This window comes from Lithobates pipiens, unplaced genomic scaffold (assembly GCF_037356315.1).
Source record: "Lithobates pipiens isolate NorthernLeopardFrog02 unplaced genomic scaffold, aLitPip1_a1.2 Scaffold_18, whole genome shotgun sequence".
In the NCBI taxonomy this organism is placed as follows: Eukaryota; Metazoa; Chordata; class Amphibia; order Anura; family Ranidae; genus Lithobates; species Lithobates pipiens.
Window position 1 is genome coordinate 565,089,455 of NW_027507758.1, and position 15,658 is coordinate 565,105,112.

Here is a 15,658-nt window from a genome sequence, read left to right on the forward strand (position 1 = left end):
TATATTTAAAGTTCAGTTGTTTTTCATACGCAGCTTATTCCAGATGGAAAAGTGAATGGAAATATTCAAACCCTAAGAGAAAAACAGGTAAATCTTTTTTAAATATATATATATATATATATATATATATATATATATATATATACACACACATACACTGTATGTTTATATTATATATATATTATATATAATATTATATTATAATATATATTATATTTTTACACGATTATATATATATATATATATATATATATATATAATGTATATATATATATATATATATATATATATATATATATATATATATATATATATGTATATATATATGTGTGTGTGTGTGTGTGTGTGTATGTATATATATATATATATATATATATTTTATTATTTATTTATTTATTTATAGATTTTTTTAATATATATATATATATATATATATATATATATATTTTTTTTTTCTTTTTTAATCACTATAATCTGCTGCCATAACCTAAATTGGCTAGGCCATACCTAAAGGGCACTTTCATTGAATCAGAAAAAATTGTTCTCATATAAATTATTTTGAATCTCAAGCTAACATATTAAAAAATCTTTTTTATGGAGAAGGGATATGACCCTCTAGTTCACTTGTCTCCTCATCCTATGCTCACCCCTAGGATTTCTCCAGAGCCTCTCCCATCCTCTGGAACCCCTTACCCCAATCTGTCCGAGTATCTCCTACTACTATGTCTGCTTTCAGACGATCCCTGAAAACTTGTCTCTTCAGAGAAGCATATCTGGCCCCCACCTAACAACTTTACATTTATTTTCTCCATCAGCCAATCCCCCACAGTTATTACCTCTTGTACCTTCCCACTTAAATTGTAATCTTTAATGAGCAGGATTCCTACTGCATTAAACTGTATTGTAATTGTGCTGTCTGCCCTTATGTTTTAAAGAGCTGCGTAAACTGTCAGCGCTATATAAATCCTGTATTATAATAATTATACATACTTTGGCACATGGCAGAGTGAGAGCAATACATCTAAGCCCATTATTCATGGTTATTTCTAAAAGGATGACCTTTAGGGGCTTTTAAAGTAATGTCAATTATAGGGTACTATAGTCTGTTGCAGCTTCATGGGTGACACAAAATTTTAAGCTTTGACATGTTGGGTATCTATTTACTCAGCAAAACCTCATCTTTATATTTTTACAAACAAATGAGTAATATATTGCATTTATTGTGTGGCATAAAAATTGGAACTACCACTATTTTATTCTCTAGGGTGTCTGTTTTCAGAAAATATATAACATTTAAGGGCTTTAACTAATCTCCAGGCAAAAAAACCCCTCAAAAACAGCTCTAGTAGTGAAGGGGTTAAGCCATGTAACAGAAAGGCATTTTACAGTAAGAGCAGTCCGGTTGAAACGGAAGGATTTCCTACTGTAAGGGTGGTTAAGCAGTAAAGGTTTCTAATGCCACGTACACATGACCGGACTTTTTGACAGCAAAGGAAAGAATCTGTCGGACAATTTGATCGGGTGTGGGCTCGAATTGGACCTTTGCTTGCCAAAAATCCGACACCCTTTAGAAATAGAACATGTTTTAAATTTTCCCACCGGAACTCCGCCGGACCCAGTTCCTAGTGGGAAACCTGTTAGTCTGTATGCTGGTCCAACGGACCAAATACGACACAAGGGCAGCTACAGCACCTGCCCGCAAGAATGTTTCCAGCGCGATCCTATCTTGATGGTTCTCGGCTGCAGGGTACTGTACATCTCAAGCTCGCTGCAATAGGAAAAACACATTTTCCTATTGCAGCAAGTGCGAGAGAGAGGCGATGATGTCACTTTTAGGTCTGGTATGGATTTTAAGGGGAAGCCCCATGCCATAAAAACGGCGCGGGGTCCCCCCAAAATCCATACCATACTCTTATCCAAGCATGCAGCCCCAGCCGGTCAGGAAAGGGGGTGGGGACGAGCGAGCGCCCCACCTGAGCCGTACCAGGCCGCATGCCCTCAACATGGGGGTGGGTGTTTGGGGAAAAGCAACCCAAAGCACCTTGTCCCCATGTTGATGAGGACAAGGGCCTCTTCCCGACAACCCTGGCCGTTGGTTTTTGGGGGGTTTTTGAAATAAGGGGGCCCCCAGATCCTGGCCCCCACCCTATGTGAATAAGTATGGGGTACATCGTACCCCTACCCATTCACCTGGGGGGAAAAGTGTCAATAAAAAAAAACATTTGACAGGTTTTTAAAGTAATTTATTAGGCAGTTCTGGGTGAAAAAGTATGGGGTACATCGTACCCCTACCCATTCACCTGGGGGGAAAACTGTCAATAAAAAAAACCATTAGACAGTAATTTATTAGGCAGTTCCGGGGGACTTCTTCCGACTTCGGGGGTCTCTTTTCCGACTTCTCTGCACTTTCTGGTTCTTTTCCCGCTCTCTGGCCTCTTCTGCTCTCCGGCCTCTTCTCCCGCTCTCAGATTCTTCTCCCGGGCTCCTCTGCTATCTTCTGCTCTTTTGCCAGTGGTGGCCCGGTTTTCTCCTTCGTGGTCTTTGTCCTTCTTCTGTTCTTCCGATTTTGACACAACGCTCTCTCCCGCTGTAATGCTGTGGACACGGTGTGCAATGACTTTTATAGGCATGGGGCAGGGTCATCAGGTCATGTCACCTAGTGACCCCACTCCTTATGACAGCACACTCCCGGCATGCCCCAGGACCCCGCCCCTTATGATGTCACTGCCCTTGTCCTCATCAACATGGGGACAAGGTGCTTTGGAGTAGGGGGGCCCACAGGGTGCCCACTTTCCCGAAAGCACTCACCCCCCATGTTGAGGGCATGCAGCCTGGTATGGCTCAGGGGGGGCGCTCATTTGTCCCCACACCCTTTCCTGACCGGCTGGACTGCGTGCTCGGATAAGGGTCTGGTATGAAATTTGGGGGGACCCCACGCTGTTTTTTTGGTGTAGGGGTTTCCCCTTAAAGTCCATACCAGGCGACGGGGCTCGCAAGATGTCAATCTCGCTGATAAAAGAGGTGAGATTGACTTCCTTTTCTAGTACCATCATACCTCATCACATTGAAAATGAACAAACTTTAGTTTGTGTGTGGGCAAGTACGTTCATTTGGAAGTCTGCCGTTACTCCATCGAAAGTCCGTCGGGTAGACCGGCGGAGCTCTGTTGGGAAGTCAGTCGGACCTTTGTGGGCAAGTCCGGTCATGTGTGGGTAAGTCCGCTCGATCGGAAAGTCCATCGGAACTCCGCGGGAACTCCGTTGGGAAGTCAGTCGGACCTAGTCTGCTGGAAAGTCCAGTCGTGTGTACATGGCATAAGGCTAGATCTACACTGTTGCATCGCTTTGACATGTTTGATAACATGCATTATTTTGTACATTACCATGCTTTGTGTGATTTGAATGTGTTGCCTAAAGCACTAAAAATGGTGTCTGTGCTAATTTTGTTAATGTAGCACACAATATTGCATGGTTATGTATTGTAGTGCACTGGGGTGCCATTAGGAATGAATGGCACAGCAGCGCCTCAGTGTGCGTTTGCTGCAGCTTAACAGGGCAAATTAAATTGTTTGAACCTTAGGGCCCTGGGTATATTCTTTTGCAGTTGTTATGAATGAATATAACATGTAGATCTCTTTTAGTTTCCGTCAACTAGAATTGAGATTCAACAGCGATAGAAATGGAATTGTTACTCACTCTGGCCCTCTTCTGGCTCATGACTGATACTGCCCATGCCCTTTCCCCTCCAGAATGTAAGTTGGCTTACTTTAAAAACATTTTTTTCTTACTGGCATTAAAGCATCAATCCCAGGGTATAGAATAAATGGGATGCTTTACAGTTCACATTACAGTTTTGAATTTTCTATTTATTAAAAATGCTCTGCATCTGTAAAATCTTGTATGAAATATAAATACAGTATGTGAAAAATATCAGCTATGAGTCACATCTTAATTAAACAACACTAAAATCACTTAATAAAAGCAACATTAACCAGATAAACACTAGAGCCATTTTCAGATCTCAGTTATGAGCCTATCTATTCAGCAACTCAATTGTTAATACTTTTTTCTGTAATTGGGGTTAGTTTACTAAAGATAAATAGACTGTGTACCTTGCAAAGTACAGTTGCACTCTGCAAGTGCAGTTGCTCCAGAGCTTAGTAAATGAGGAAAATCTTCACTTTGCAAAGAGTACCCAATCACATGCAAGGAAAAAAAAAAAAAAAACATTTTGCTTGCACATGATTGGATGATGGAAGTCAGCAGAGCTTCTGCTCATTTACTAACCTCTGGAGCAACTGCAAGTGCACAGTCTATTTGCCTTTAGTAAATCAACCACACTGTCTTGTTTTATCTTCTCAGTGTGATCTAAAAAAAAAGTGTAAAAAAAAACGATTTGACCAGTATCAGTCATAAAACAAGTGTTGCTCTAGATATAAAATGCTACATTTATTCTCTTATTTACACTGTTTACCAAGACACAACATTTATGTTACTTGTACAAAGTTTGGGAGCTTTCAAAAATGTGCATTGCTATTTTTGCAATGCTTATTCTGCAACAAATAAAGTAAAAAAAATAAATAAAAATAAAAGTTATGTACAAACAATATATGAATCCCTTCATGACAGAGGGTAAAACAAATATTTGGCAACTTTGGCATGTGTTTGGGCGTGTCCGCATGTGAACCAGGGAAGACGTACCACTGTAGAGCTCCGTACATCCTTGCTGCACTCCTCCATCATCCTCTCCGCAGAACGACCTGGTTAGCCTTCATAGTTGCCCTCCCTGTTCCAGGCAATCCCCAGCCTCAGCTACAGCCTGTATTTTGGAGCCCGGCGGCCCGGCTGTGTAGATACACAGCCGCGGCCTTTTTCACCCAGCACTGCCTGCCGCCATTTTGAGGCCTACGGAGCCTCCGGAATCCGCCACACTAGAGTGCCATGATCGCGGAACGAGCAATCGCTCCACACCCGCACACAAGTGGCGGCATCCATGGAGGAGACCATTCGGTGGCTAGCAGCAGGGGCACCCGAATAGGCCCTGCACGACCGACCGCATACCCCCACGAACTGCCGCCATTTTGAGGCCTGGGCGGCATTGCTGTGCCCTTATCAGGAGTGGCCAGGGGAAAAACGGCCATTACACACTCCCCCATTTGTGTCAACATCTCTGCAGGGGAAGGGAAGTGAGTGCTGTATCTGGGGGCAGACCACCAGCTCCATCAGGCCACAGCGAGAGAGCTCAGCGTTTGCCAGCCACAGGTGTCTGTTGCCCCTGCATGTCAGCTTTCCTCTTTGCCACCAAGGACTCTTAAAGGGAAATAACCTGCTGCTCTGAATTTTACCCTGAATAATCTCAGATCGCCTGCTCATGCTCTCAAAGAGCAAAACTGCGACCAAAAAGGCACCACCACAGCCTCCCGCAGATGCCCAGGCCTTGGCAACTAAATGGGTCCCCATTACATGGGTGCCAGAGTTCAAGTACCTGGGCATACGCATATCGCCCCGGGTTGGTGATTTTATGTCCCTAATGCCACGTACACACGATCAAACAATCAGGTGGAAAAGTTCAGCAAACTGAAGTCCGCCAGACAATCCCCCCGTGTGTAGCCTCTGGCATACTTTTTTGACCCGAAAGTACGGCGGACTTAGAATGTAGTTTTGCACTCCAATCTTCCCGCCGGACTCGCATTTCGGCGGACAATCCGGCCGTGTGTGTGCCAGTCTGCCGTACTTTTGAAATGAGCGGACTTTTCCCGCCCGGAGAAAAGTCCGCTCATTTCGAGCGGGTCTCCAGGTAGGCGGGGCCCGCGAAGGAGACGCCGCCGGCCCCGCCACCTGGTATGGACTTAAAGGGGAACCCTCAACGCTGAAAAAAATCGGCGTGGGGGTCCCCCCAAAGTCCAAAACAGACCCTTGTCCGAGCACGCTACCCGGCCGGCCAGGAAAGGAGGGGCGAGCGAGCGCCCCCCCCCTCCTGAGCCGTACCAGGCCGCGTGCCCTCAACATGGGGGGTGCCTTGGGGAAGGGGGGCCGCGCGGCCCCCCCACCCCAAAGCACCTTGTCCCCATGTTGATGAGGACAAGGGCCTCTTCCCGACAACCCTGGCCATTGGTTGTCGGGGTCTGCGGGCGGGGGGCTTATCGGAATCCGGGAGCCCCCTTTAATAATGACAATGACAGGGACCGGGCACGCGCGACTTATATAGGGACAAGGGGCGGGGTCTTCGGTGGATGTCACATGGGTTCATGTCACATGGGTTGATGTCACATGGCGACAGTCCCAGCATCCTCCGGGACTGTGACATCGTAAGGGGGCAGGGTCACCATGTGACATGAACCCATGTGACATCAACCGAAGACCCCGCCCATTGTCCCTATATAAGTCGCCGCGTGCCCGGTCCCTGTCATTGTGAGCGGAGGACTCGGCGAGGCAACATCTGAAGAAGATGAAGAGAAGAACGGAAGGCGGCGGCGGCGACAGAAGACCGGGCCACCGTCTGTAAAAGAGCTAGAAGAAGGCGCGGTGGCCCGGCAGAAGAACCGAAGAGGGGGACAAGACCCCCGAAGTCGGAAGAAGAGGCCGGCGGCGAGGAAGAAAGCCGGGCTCCTCCGCTAGCAAAAGAGCTACAAGAAGATAGCGGAGGAGTCCGGCGAGAAGACCCCCAAAGACGGAAGACCCCCGGAGAGCTGTGCAATAAACTATTTTATCTCGGCGACATTATTAAAGGGGGCTCCCGGATTCCGATAAGCCCCCTGCCCGCAGACCCCGACAACCAAAGGCCAGGGTTGTCGGCTCAGGAGGGGGGGGGCGCTCACTCGCCCCTCCTTTCCTGGCCGGCCGGGTAGCGTGCTCGGACAAGGGTCTGTTGTGGACTTTGGGGGGACCCTCACGCCGATTTTTTTCGGCATTGGGGTTCCCCTTTAAGTCCATACCAGGCGGCGGGGCCAGCGACGTCTCCTTCGTGGGCCCCGCCTACCTGGAGACACGCTCGAAATGAGCGGACTTTCCTCTGCGTGTGTGGGCGAGTCCGTTCATTTCAAAAGTAGGGCGAATAGTACGGCGGACTTAGTACGCTGTATTAGTCCGCTAAAAAAGTGCCGTGTGTGGGCAAGTAGCCCGTTCGGAAAGTCCGACAGACAGTCTGGCGGGAAGTCCGCCAGACTAAGTACGTCGGACAGACGGCTACGTGTGTACACGGCTTAAATCTACTTCCTTTATTGGCCAGGGTCAAATTGCAACTTGATGCATGGAGACATCTGCCACTGTCCCTGATTGGAAGGGTCAACCTACTTAAAATGAAAATTCTCCCAGTTTTCTTGTACTTCCTACGGAACACACCAATTTGGATCCCCTGTTCTTTTTTTAGGAGGGTGAATAGCCTATTTAGCTCCTTTCTGTGGGCCACTGCACACCCCAGAATTAGTCTCCGTACCTTACAGGAGCCCTGGGGTCAAGGTGGCCTAGCACACTTTATAGCAGGACAAATGGTGATTGCTCGACACTGGTTGACAAGAGATGATGGGGATTCAGCAACGGTACTAGAGGCAGCTCTTCTGGGAAAGTATGAGAGCCTATCTTACTTAGTATACAGGGGTTCCCAAGCCTCTTCATCTTTGACTGCCTTGATGCGTGTCACAGTACGCGCATGGGACAAGGCACAGATTTTGATGAAAAATTAAGTTGGGAGCTGGTCACAGGACACTCTCCTCTGGTACAACCCCAGACTGACACACTTTGGTGCAATCCCCGACCCAGTGATATGGGCCAGGGTTGGCATTAAACAACTGAAGCAACTGAAAAAACTGAAGCATATAGTGGGGGGAATAAAATTACTTACGTTTGACCAACTTAATGATAAATACAATCTTCCTAATTGGTATCTATTTCGATGCCTACAGTTGAGACACGCCTTTCTTACTCAGTTCCGTTCTGACACACTAGAGCTAGGCGCATCTCCCTTGGAGAACATGCTGAGGGCTGAGGACTTACCAAAACCACTCTCAACAGTCTACAAAGAACTATTTGTGGAAATGCCAAAAATGCTCAAAAACCAACCACGGTGTCCTACTGGAAAGGCATAATCAATAAAGCACTACCTGTTTATAAAGCAACATACTTAAGTAGGGGTTGTCCTAAACAATTTGAGAAAGTATCACAATGTTAGCTGGACGTCAAGGACACTTTGAATTAATCCACTACGCTGGGGGTGGGCTTTAATAAACACCCTATGTACTGGGCAAAGGGATGATGTAATCCTGACTAGATACTTATCTGTATATGTGATGATTGGAAGCACCATTGATTCCTGTAAAACATAATTTCTTTTTTGTACAGTTATGGGCGTGGAATGTGAATTGGTAATGGTTGGAAGGCTGCACAAGGGTTAACACTACACAGTTTGACACATTTGATCACTTTTATATTATCACTTAATATTTCTAACAAATAGCATGTCCATACCAAAAATTACATCCCAAAATAGATTCTCCTACTCCTCCTGAGTACAGCGGTACCACATGTGTGAGACTTCTACAGCCTAGCCACATACAGAGGCTGAGTACAGCCGAGCATGGCTGAGCATGGCCGAACATGGCTGGGTATCATCGAGTATGGCTGAGCATGGCCGAGTATGGCTGAGTATTGCAGAGTATGGCTGGGTATTGCAGAGTATCATTGGGTATGGCTGGGTATTGCAGGGTATGGCTGGGTATTGCAGAGTATCACTGGGTATGGCTGGGTATTGCAGGGTATCACCGAGTATGGCTAAGTATTGTAGAGTATGGCTGGGTATTGCAGGGTATCACCGAGTATGGCTGGGTATTGCCCCGTATGGCAGTTTATGGCAGAGTATTGGCAGGGTATTGCAGGCTATTGCAGAGTATTGCTGGCTATTGCAGGGTATTGAAGATTATTGCTGGGTATTGCAGAGTATTGGCAGGGCATTGCTGGGTATTGCAGAGTATTGGCAGGGCATTGCTGGGTATTGCAGGGTATCACTGGGTATGGCTGGGTATTGCAGGGTATCACCGAGTATGGCTAAGTATTGCAGAGTATGGCTGGGTATTGCAGGGTATCACCGAGTATGGCTGGGTATTGCCCCGTATGGCAGTTTATGGCAGAGTATTGGCAGGGTATTGCAGGCTATTGCAGAGTATTGCTGGCTATGGCAGGGTATTGCAGATTATTGTTGGGTATTGCAGAGTATTGGCAGGGCATTGCTGGGTATTGCAGAGTATTGGCAGGGCATTGCTGGGTATTGCAGGGTATCACTGGGTATGGCTGGGTATTGCAGGGTATTGCAGAGTATTGGCAGGGCATTGCAGAGTATTGGCAGGGCATTGCTGGATTAGTATTGGCAGGGTATTGCAGAGTATTGGCAGGGCAGGGCATTGGCAGGGCATTGCTGGGTATTGCAGAGTGTTGGCAGGGAGATCCAGCCCACAGTGCTGCTGTCACCGATCTCTCCCCTCTCACTGTACCGATCGGTACAGAGAGGGGAGGGTGGAACCGGCGCCATAAAATGACGCCGGTTTGTTTACAAGTGATCGCTCCGTCATTTGACGGGGCGATTACCTGGTAAACGGCCGTGATGAGCGGCCGTTTACCGTGATGTGTCATGGATGCTCTCGAGTGCGCGCCCCAGGTGGCGTGCGAGAGCAGAATTACGTACTATGACGTCCTCCCAGAGTTAAGCAACCACCCTGTAGCCGTCATTCAGCTATGGGCCGGTTGTTAAGTGGTTAAGAGGTGGAGCCAGGTATTGGTCCAGGGTTCTGGTTCTTTCCCCAGCCTGGACTGGTATTATGCCGTCAGCCGACAGCCACAGGAGAAGTACAGCAAAAACAAGCTTTGGCTGTACTTCTCCTTTAATACATTCTATGCATTAGGTAAAACACCTTCTGGGTGCAGCCCCCCTTATACTTTCCTGAGCCCATCTCGATCCAGCGATGTGCATGAGAGTAGCGGCTCTCCTTCTCCTCAATAACTCACACAGCAGCAGAGGTCATCAGCTCCTGGTGCTGTCAATCACCACCAGTGAGCCAGTGAGGAGAGGGCAGGGGCAGGGCTGAGCCACGCTCTGTGTGTGAGTGGACAATATCTATTCACAGGAGCGCAGCTTGGGAGTGAGCCTGCTTGAGAGTCCCCATAGCAAGAGGAGAAGCTAGGACTGCCGATAGGGAACCAAAAAGGAGAGGATCAGAAAACACAAAAAAAAAAGTCAAGAAGAAGAGGACCCAGCAAGTCTCATGACTATAAACATCATGAAAAAGGTAAGAATTAAAAAACAATAATGATAACATGCCTCTAGTGGGGACCTCAAGAGGAAAGGGACCTGAAGTCCACATTTGAGCTATAAGTGGTTGGCCTTTACTTATTTTTAAGGAGACATTGTAATCTGTAACTAAAAATCTCTGCATTGTATACCCTTTTACCCACAGATAGAAATGTTGCCCTAAAAGGCCGTGCAACCCAGTCTTCTGTCTTCTACAACTTTGATATCGGGTATCTCTCCCTTGCTATAAACGCTATTGATGGAAACCTAAATTCTAACTTCGGCTTTGGGTCCTGCTCCAGCACAAACAATGATGAGTCAGCCTGGTGGAGGGTGGACTTGCATGAGCCACATATAATATCCCACGTCACCATCACTAACAGAGGAGACTGCTGTGGAGAATGGGTCAACGGAGGTTTACTACTCATTGGAAACTCCCTGCAAAATAACGGAAATAACAATCCAATGTAAATATATTTTTTAAATAACAATGTACTGTAATGTGAATGGAATTTTAAAAAGTATTATCTTTTTTTTACCAGTTATATTTATTGTGATATTGGGGGGGAGCCTCCGCTCACCAGCCAGTTGTGTAGGTAAAAGCAAAAGTCAAATAAAACCAGTTTGCTTTAGCATAGAAAAACTAAACAAAACAGTCACACTTCTGGTACACAAAATACAATTTGGCTCACTACCATCACAGTCTTGTCACACCACAGGGTATTTTAAGTTCCCACTTGCTTCAGCTGGTTCAAAAATGTTGCAAGAGCTCAGCAGCGGGGTCTCAGTAACAAAACCCCCCATCCTCACAAAACTGTGACCTGCTCTACTGAACACCTTATTGACACCGTCGGGCTGCTTTCTTCACCTTTCAGCCCTTGCAGGTAGGTTAACCCTTTCAGGACCAAAGTCTACATAGTCAAGGTTGGAGGCTCTTTCCCACTCAAAATCTATTTGAGCCTCTGAATTCCCTTTCCCATACCTGGACTTAACAATACTGAGAAAGCTGTAAACTGTTTTTCCTGCTGTACCGGATGAACCTGGAACCCCTCACCCTATATAGGTGAGAATCTCTGGGTGCTTTTTCTGTCTATCGTCGCCCCCACAACCCAAATAATGGTGGCACATACCTTCCTTCCAGGATGTAAACATCCCTTGTGACAGTAATAGGTGGTGACAGGTACTCTTTATGGAGGGATCGGGGGTCTAAAAGACCCACCACCCCTCCTTTACACTTCAATGTATTCAGATCGCCGAAAACTGCGATTCTGAACACCGTATATATTTTTAAAACCGGCGCCATTGGCAGCCGAGTAAACGGGAAGTGACGTCATGACGTCGCTTCCGTGTTTACTATTAGGATACTGGAACAAAGCCGATTACGGCTTCGTTCCAGTTCCTCCCCAGCAGCCGGAGGCGTCGGAACGTGAATCGGTGCTCCCGATCGAGCGGGAGCACCGGTAACAGTGGCGGGAGGGGGGAAGTCCACTCCCGCTCTTCCGGCATAACAGCCAATCGGCTTTTAGCCACTTCGGTTGTTATGCCTGGAAAGCCAATCGCCCGCTGAAAAAAACAGTACTGGGATGATGCCTGCAGGTGCGGGCATCATCCCGGTATACCCCCCGGAAGCTGAGTACGCACATCTACGTACGCTCGGCGGGAACGGGTTAATTACCGTATTTATCGTCGTATAACACGCACTTTTTTCCCCCTAAAATCTGGGGGAAATTGGGGGTGCGTGTTATACACCAATCCCCCGCTGTTTCTAACCCTTTCTGCCATTCTCTGTGGCTTTCGGGTATTTTCAGCTGCACTCGGCCGTTCTCGCCTATTTTCGCCCGCACTCGGCCATTCTCAACAGCCAAGTGCAGCTGAAAATAGCCGAGAACAGCCGAAGATAGCTGAGAATGGCCGAGTGCGGCCAAAAGTACCCGAAAGACACAGAGAACGGCCGAGAACTACCGAGGGCTGCCGAGATACACAGGACATACACTCTGTATCTCGGCGGCGCCATTTTTAAATGGCAAAGACACTGACAAGACTGCAAATGACTGACAAGGCTAAATGCAAGGCTGTAAATGACTGACAAGGCTAAAGGGAAGGCTGCAAATGACGGACAAGGCTAAATGCAAGGCTGCAAATGACTGACAAGGCTGCATTGATGGGCATTTAAATGTTTTCTTTCCTTAAACTTCCTTCCTAAAAGTTTTTTTCTTTTAAATTCCATCGTAAACTTGGGGTGCGTGTTATACGCTGGCGCGTGTGTTATACGCCGATAAATGCGGTAAATTTATCTTGATTTCAGTATCCTTTGACTGAGTTATTGTCAGTGAAACTATTAAAGCACTGAAACAAACAAAATGGCCTAGAAAGAACGGGGTTAACATGCTGGTATTGAGGGAGTTAACCACTTTTGGACCATTTTGCTGGCCAAAGACCAGACCACTTTTTGCGATCCGACACTGCGTAGCTTTAACTGACAATTGCGCGGTCGTGCGACGTGGTTCCCAAACAAAATTGACGTCCTTTTTTTCCCACAAATAGAGCTTTCTTTTGGTGGTATTTGATCACCCCTGTGGTTTTTGTTATTTGCGCTATAAACAAAAATAGAGCGACAATTTTGAAAAAAAAATATTTTTTTTTTACTTTTTGTTATAATAAATATCCCCCAAAAATATATATAAAAAAAATGTTTGCCTCAGTTTAGGCCAATACGTATTCTTCTACATATTTTTGGTAAAAAATAAATAAAAAATCGCAATAAGCGATTATTGATTGGTTTGCACAAAAGTTATAGCGTTTACAAAATAGGGGATAGTTTGATGGCATTTTTATTAATAATTTTTTTTTATTATTAGTAATGGCGGCGATCAGCGATTTTTATTGTGACTACGACATTATGGCGGACACATTGCACATTTTTGACACATTTTTGGGACCATTGTCATTTATACAGCAATCACTGCTATACAAATGCAGTGATTCCCGTGTAAATGACACTGGCAGTGAAGGGGTTAACCAGTGGGTGGCAGTGTAGGGGTTAAGCATCACTTGTTGCTAGGCAGAATGGGGCATCTCCCAGTTCAGCCGCCCCTTGAGACGATCGAGGGTATGCCCGCGGCGATCGAGCCCGCGGGACCCGCGACTGGACTCACGGGGGTCCCGACCAGCACGCGACCACGCCGCCGGTGGCGCGCTCGCGATGGCAGGGCGGAATTTAAGATTGGACGTACCTGTACGCCAATATGCCTGCCCGTGCCATTCTGCCGACGTACATCGGCGTGCGCTGGCCGGGAAGTTGTTAAAGAATACCTGGTAATTCTGCCTTAACCACTTGCTTACTGGGCACTTAAACCCCCCTCAGTCCCAGACCAATTTTCAGCTTTCAGCGCTGATGCACTTTGAGTGACAATTGCGCGGGCATACAACACTGTACCCAAATGAAATTTTTATCATTTTTTTCCCACAAATAGAGCTTTCTTTTTGTGGTATTTAGTTACAGCTCGGAGTTTTATTTTTTGCTAAACAAACAAAAAAAGATGCAAAAAAAAAAAAATCATGTTTTAATAGTTTGTTATAAAATTTTGCAAACGGGTCATTTTTCTCCTTCATTGAAGTGCGCTGATTAGGCGGCACTGATAGGCTGCATTGGTGGGCACTGATGGGCTGCATTGGTGGGCACTGATGGGCTGCATTGGTGGGCACTGATGGGCTGCACTGGTGGGCACTGATAGGCATAGTTAAGGCGGCACTAATAGGCACAGATAAGGCGGCACCGATGGGCACAGATAAGGCGGCACTGATGGGCAAAGATGGGCACAGATAAGATGGCACGGATGGGTGGCACGGATAAGTGGCACGGATGGGTGGCACGGATGGGCACTGATAGGTACCACAGATAGATGGGACTGATGGGCACTGATAGGTGGCACTGATAGGTGGCTCTGATAGGTGGCACTGCTGGGCACTGATGGGCGGCACTGCTGGGCACTGATGGGCGGCACTGCTGGGCACTGATGGGCGGCACTGGGGTGCAGCACCTTTGAGGCAGATTGGGTGGCACTGTGGGTGGCACTGTGGGGTGGCACTGTGGGTGGCACTGTGGGTGGCACTGTGGGTGGCACTGTGGGCACTATGGGCACTGACAGGGGGCACTGACGGGGGGCACTTACTTTTTCTTTTATTTTACTTCAGGATGGCACTGCGGGAGGCAGGTGGGCACAGGCAGGTGGCAGGTGGTCCCTTGTATTGATGGCCGTGATCGGGACTGATGTCCCGATCACGGCCGCCGGTGATCGGCTTTTTTTTTCTCTCCTCGCGCTGTCAGCGCGAGGAGGAATAATAGCCGATTACCGGCTCCGTTCTATCACATGATCAGCTGTCATTGGCTGACAGCTGATCACGTGATAAGGGGTCGGGATCGACCCCTTACACGGATCGGTGATCAGGCGAGTCTCACGGACTCGCCGATCACAGAGCGCGCCGCGCGCGCCCCTCAGGGGGCGCGCAGGCCGCTCGTAACCAGGACGACGTCAATAGACGTAGTCCTGAAAATGTAGGTCCGCGCTAATGCCGTCATTTGGCAATAGCGCGGATCTGAAGTGGTTAAAGGTCCTTGCTCAGGCACTTACAATAATGGGGTGACACTTGACTTCCAATTGTACCCTTGCATTGTCACCCTCTCACACGTGCCCCTGGTGGAGCATATGTGTAAAACACACATGGCACGGTCATGGTACACTATTGTCAACTATTGAAATAACAACATGCAAAAGTTTTCAGCAGGTTCAGTGATTGGGTCTACTTTAATATTTTCTATGTTTAAAGGTTGGTAGTGTGTATTATTGTTAATATTTTTTTTTCTGTCATTCTACTTCTATATTTAGGTGTGCAGAGATAAGCGGCATGTCAAATGGCTCCACCCAAACCTTCCAGTGTAAGGGAATACTTGGCCAATATGTGAACATCATCTTACCGCACAAAAGCCAATATCTGCAGCTCTGTGAAGTTCAGATCTTTGGTATCCCTTTATCCCAGCTACCTGTCTCCAGCTTTGATCATTTGTTATCACCCTCCTCATCATCATCAACAATAATAAATTAATACCACTAATACCATTTTATTTCCCATGTCCTTTGGCTCAATTCTTTTAAAGGAATTAATATAAAAATACTGCACTATACACATAAGTAAACAATAGCAGCCAGTCTACAATCTTAACAAAAATTATGTGAATTAATAAAGTGAAAACAGTGCAGCGCTAAGAATCAAATGTTGAGTATTGACATATCAACATACCGTGATATACACTTGACTTATACAACCCCCAATATATATATATATATATATATATATATATATATATATATATATATCTATATAT

The 15,658-nt window shown here is 46.6% G+C and overlaps 1 protein-coding gene across 1 annotated transcript; it reads left to right on the forward strand.

Annotated features, from left to right (window-relative positions):
- On the forward strand, window positions 1-15,392 carry LOC143989009 (fucolectin-1-like). The gene is made up of 4 exons (XM_077489006.1): window positions 1-87; window positions 3,641-3,751; window positions 10,442-10,742; window positions 15,162-15,392. Exons 2-4 carry the CDS (start codon window positions 3,679-3,681, stop codon window positions 15,376-15,378), a joined length of 591 nt encoding a protein of 196 aa, XP_077345132.1. The 5' UTR covers window positions 1-87; window positions 3,641-3,678; the 3' UTR covers window positions 15,379-15,392.
- Window positions 15,393-15,658: the final 266 nt, after the last annotated feature.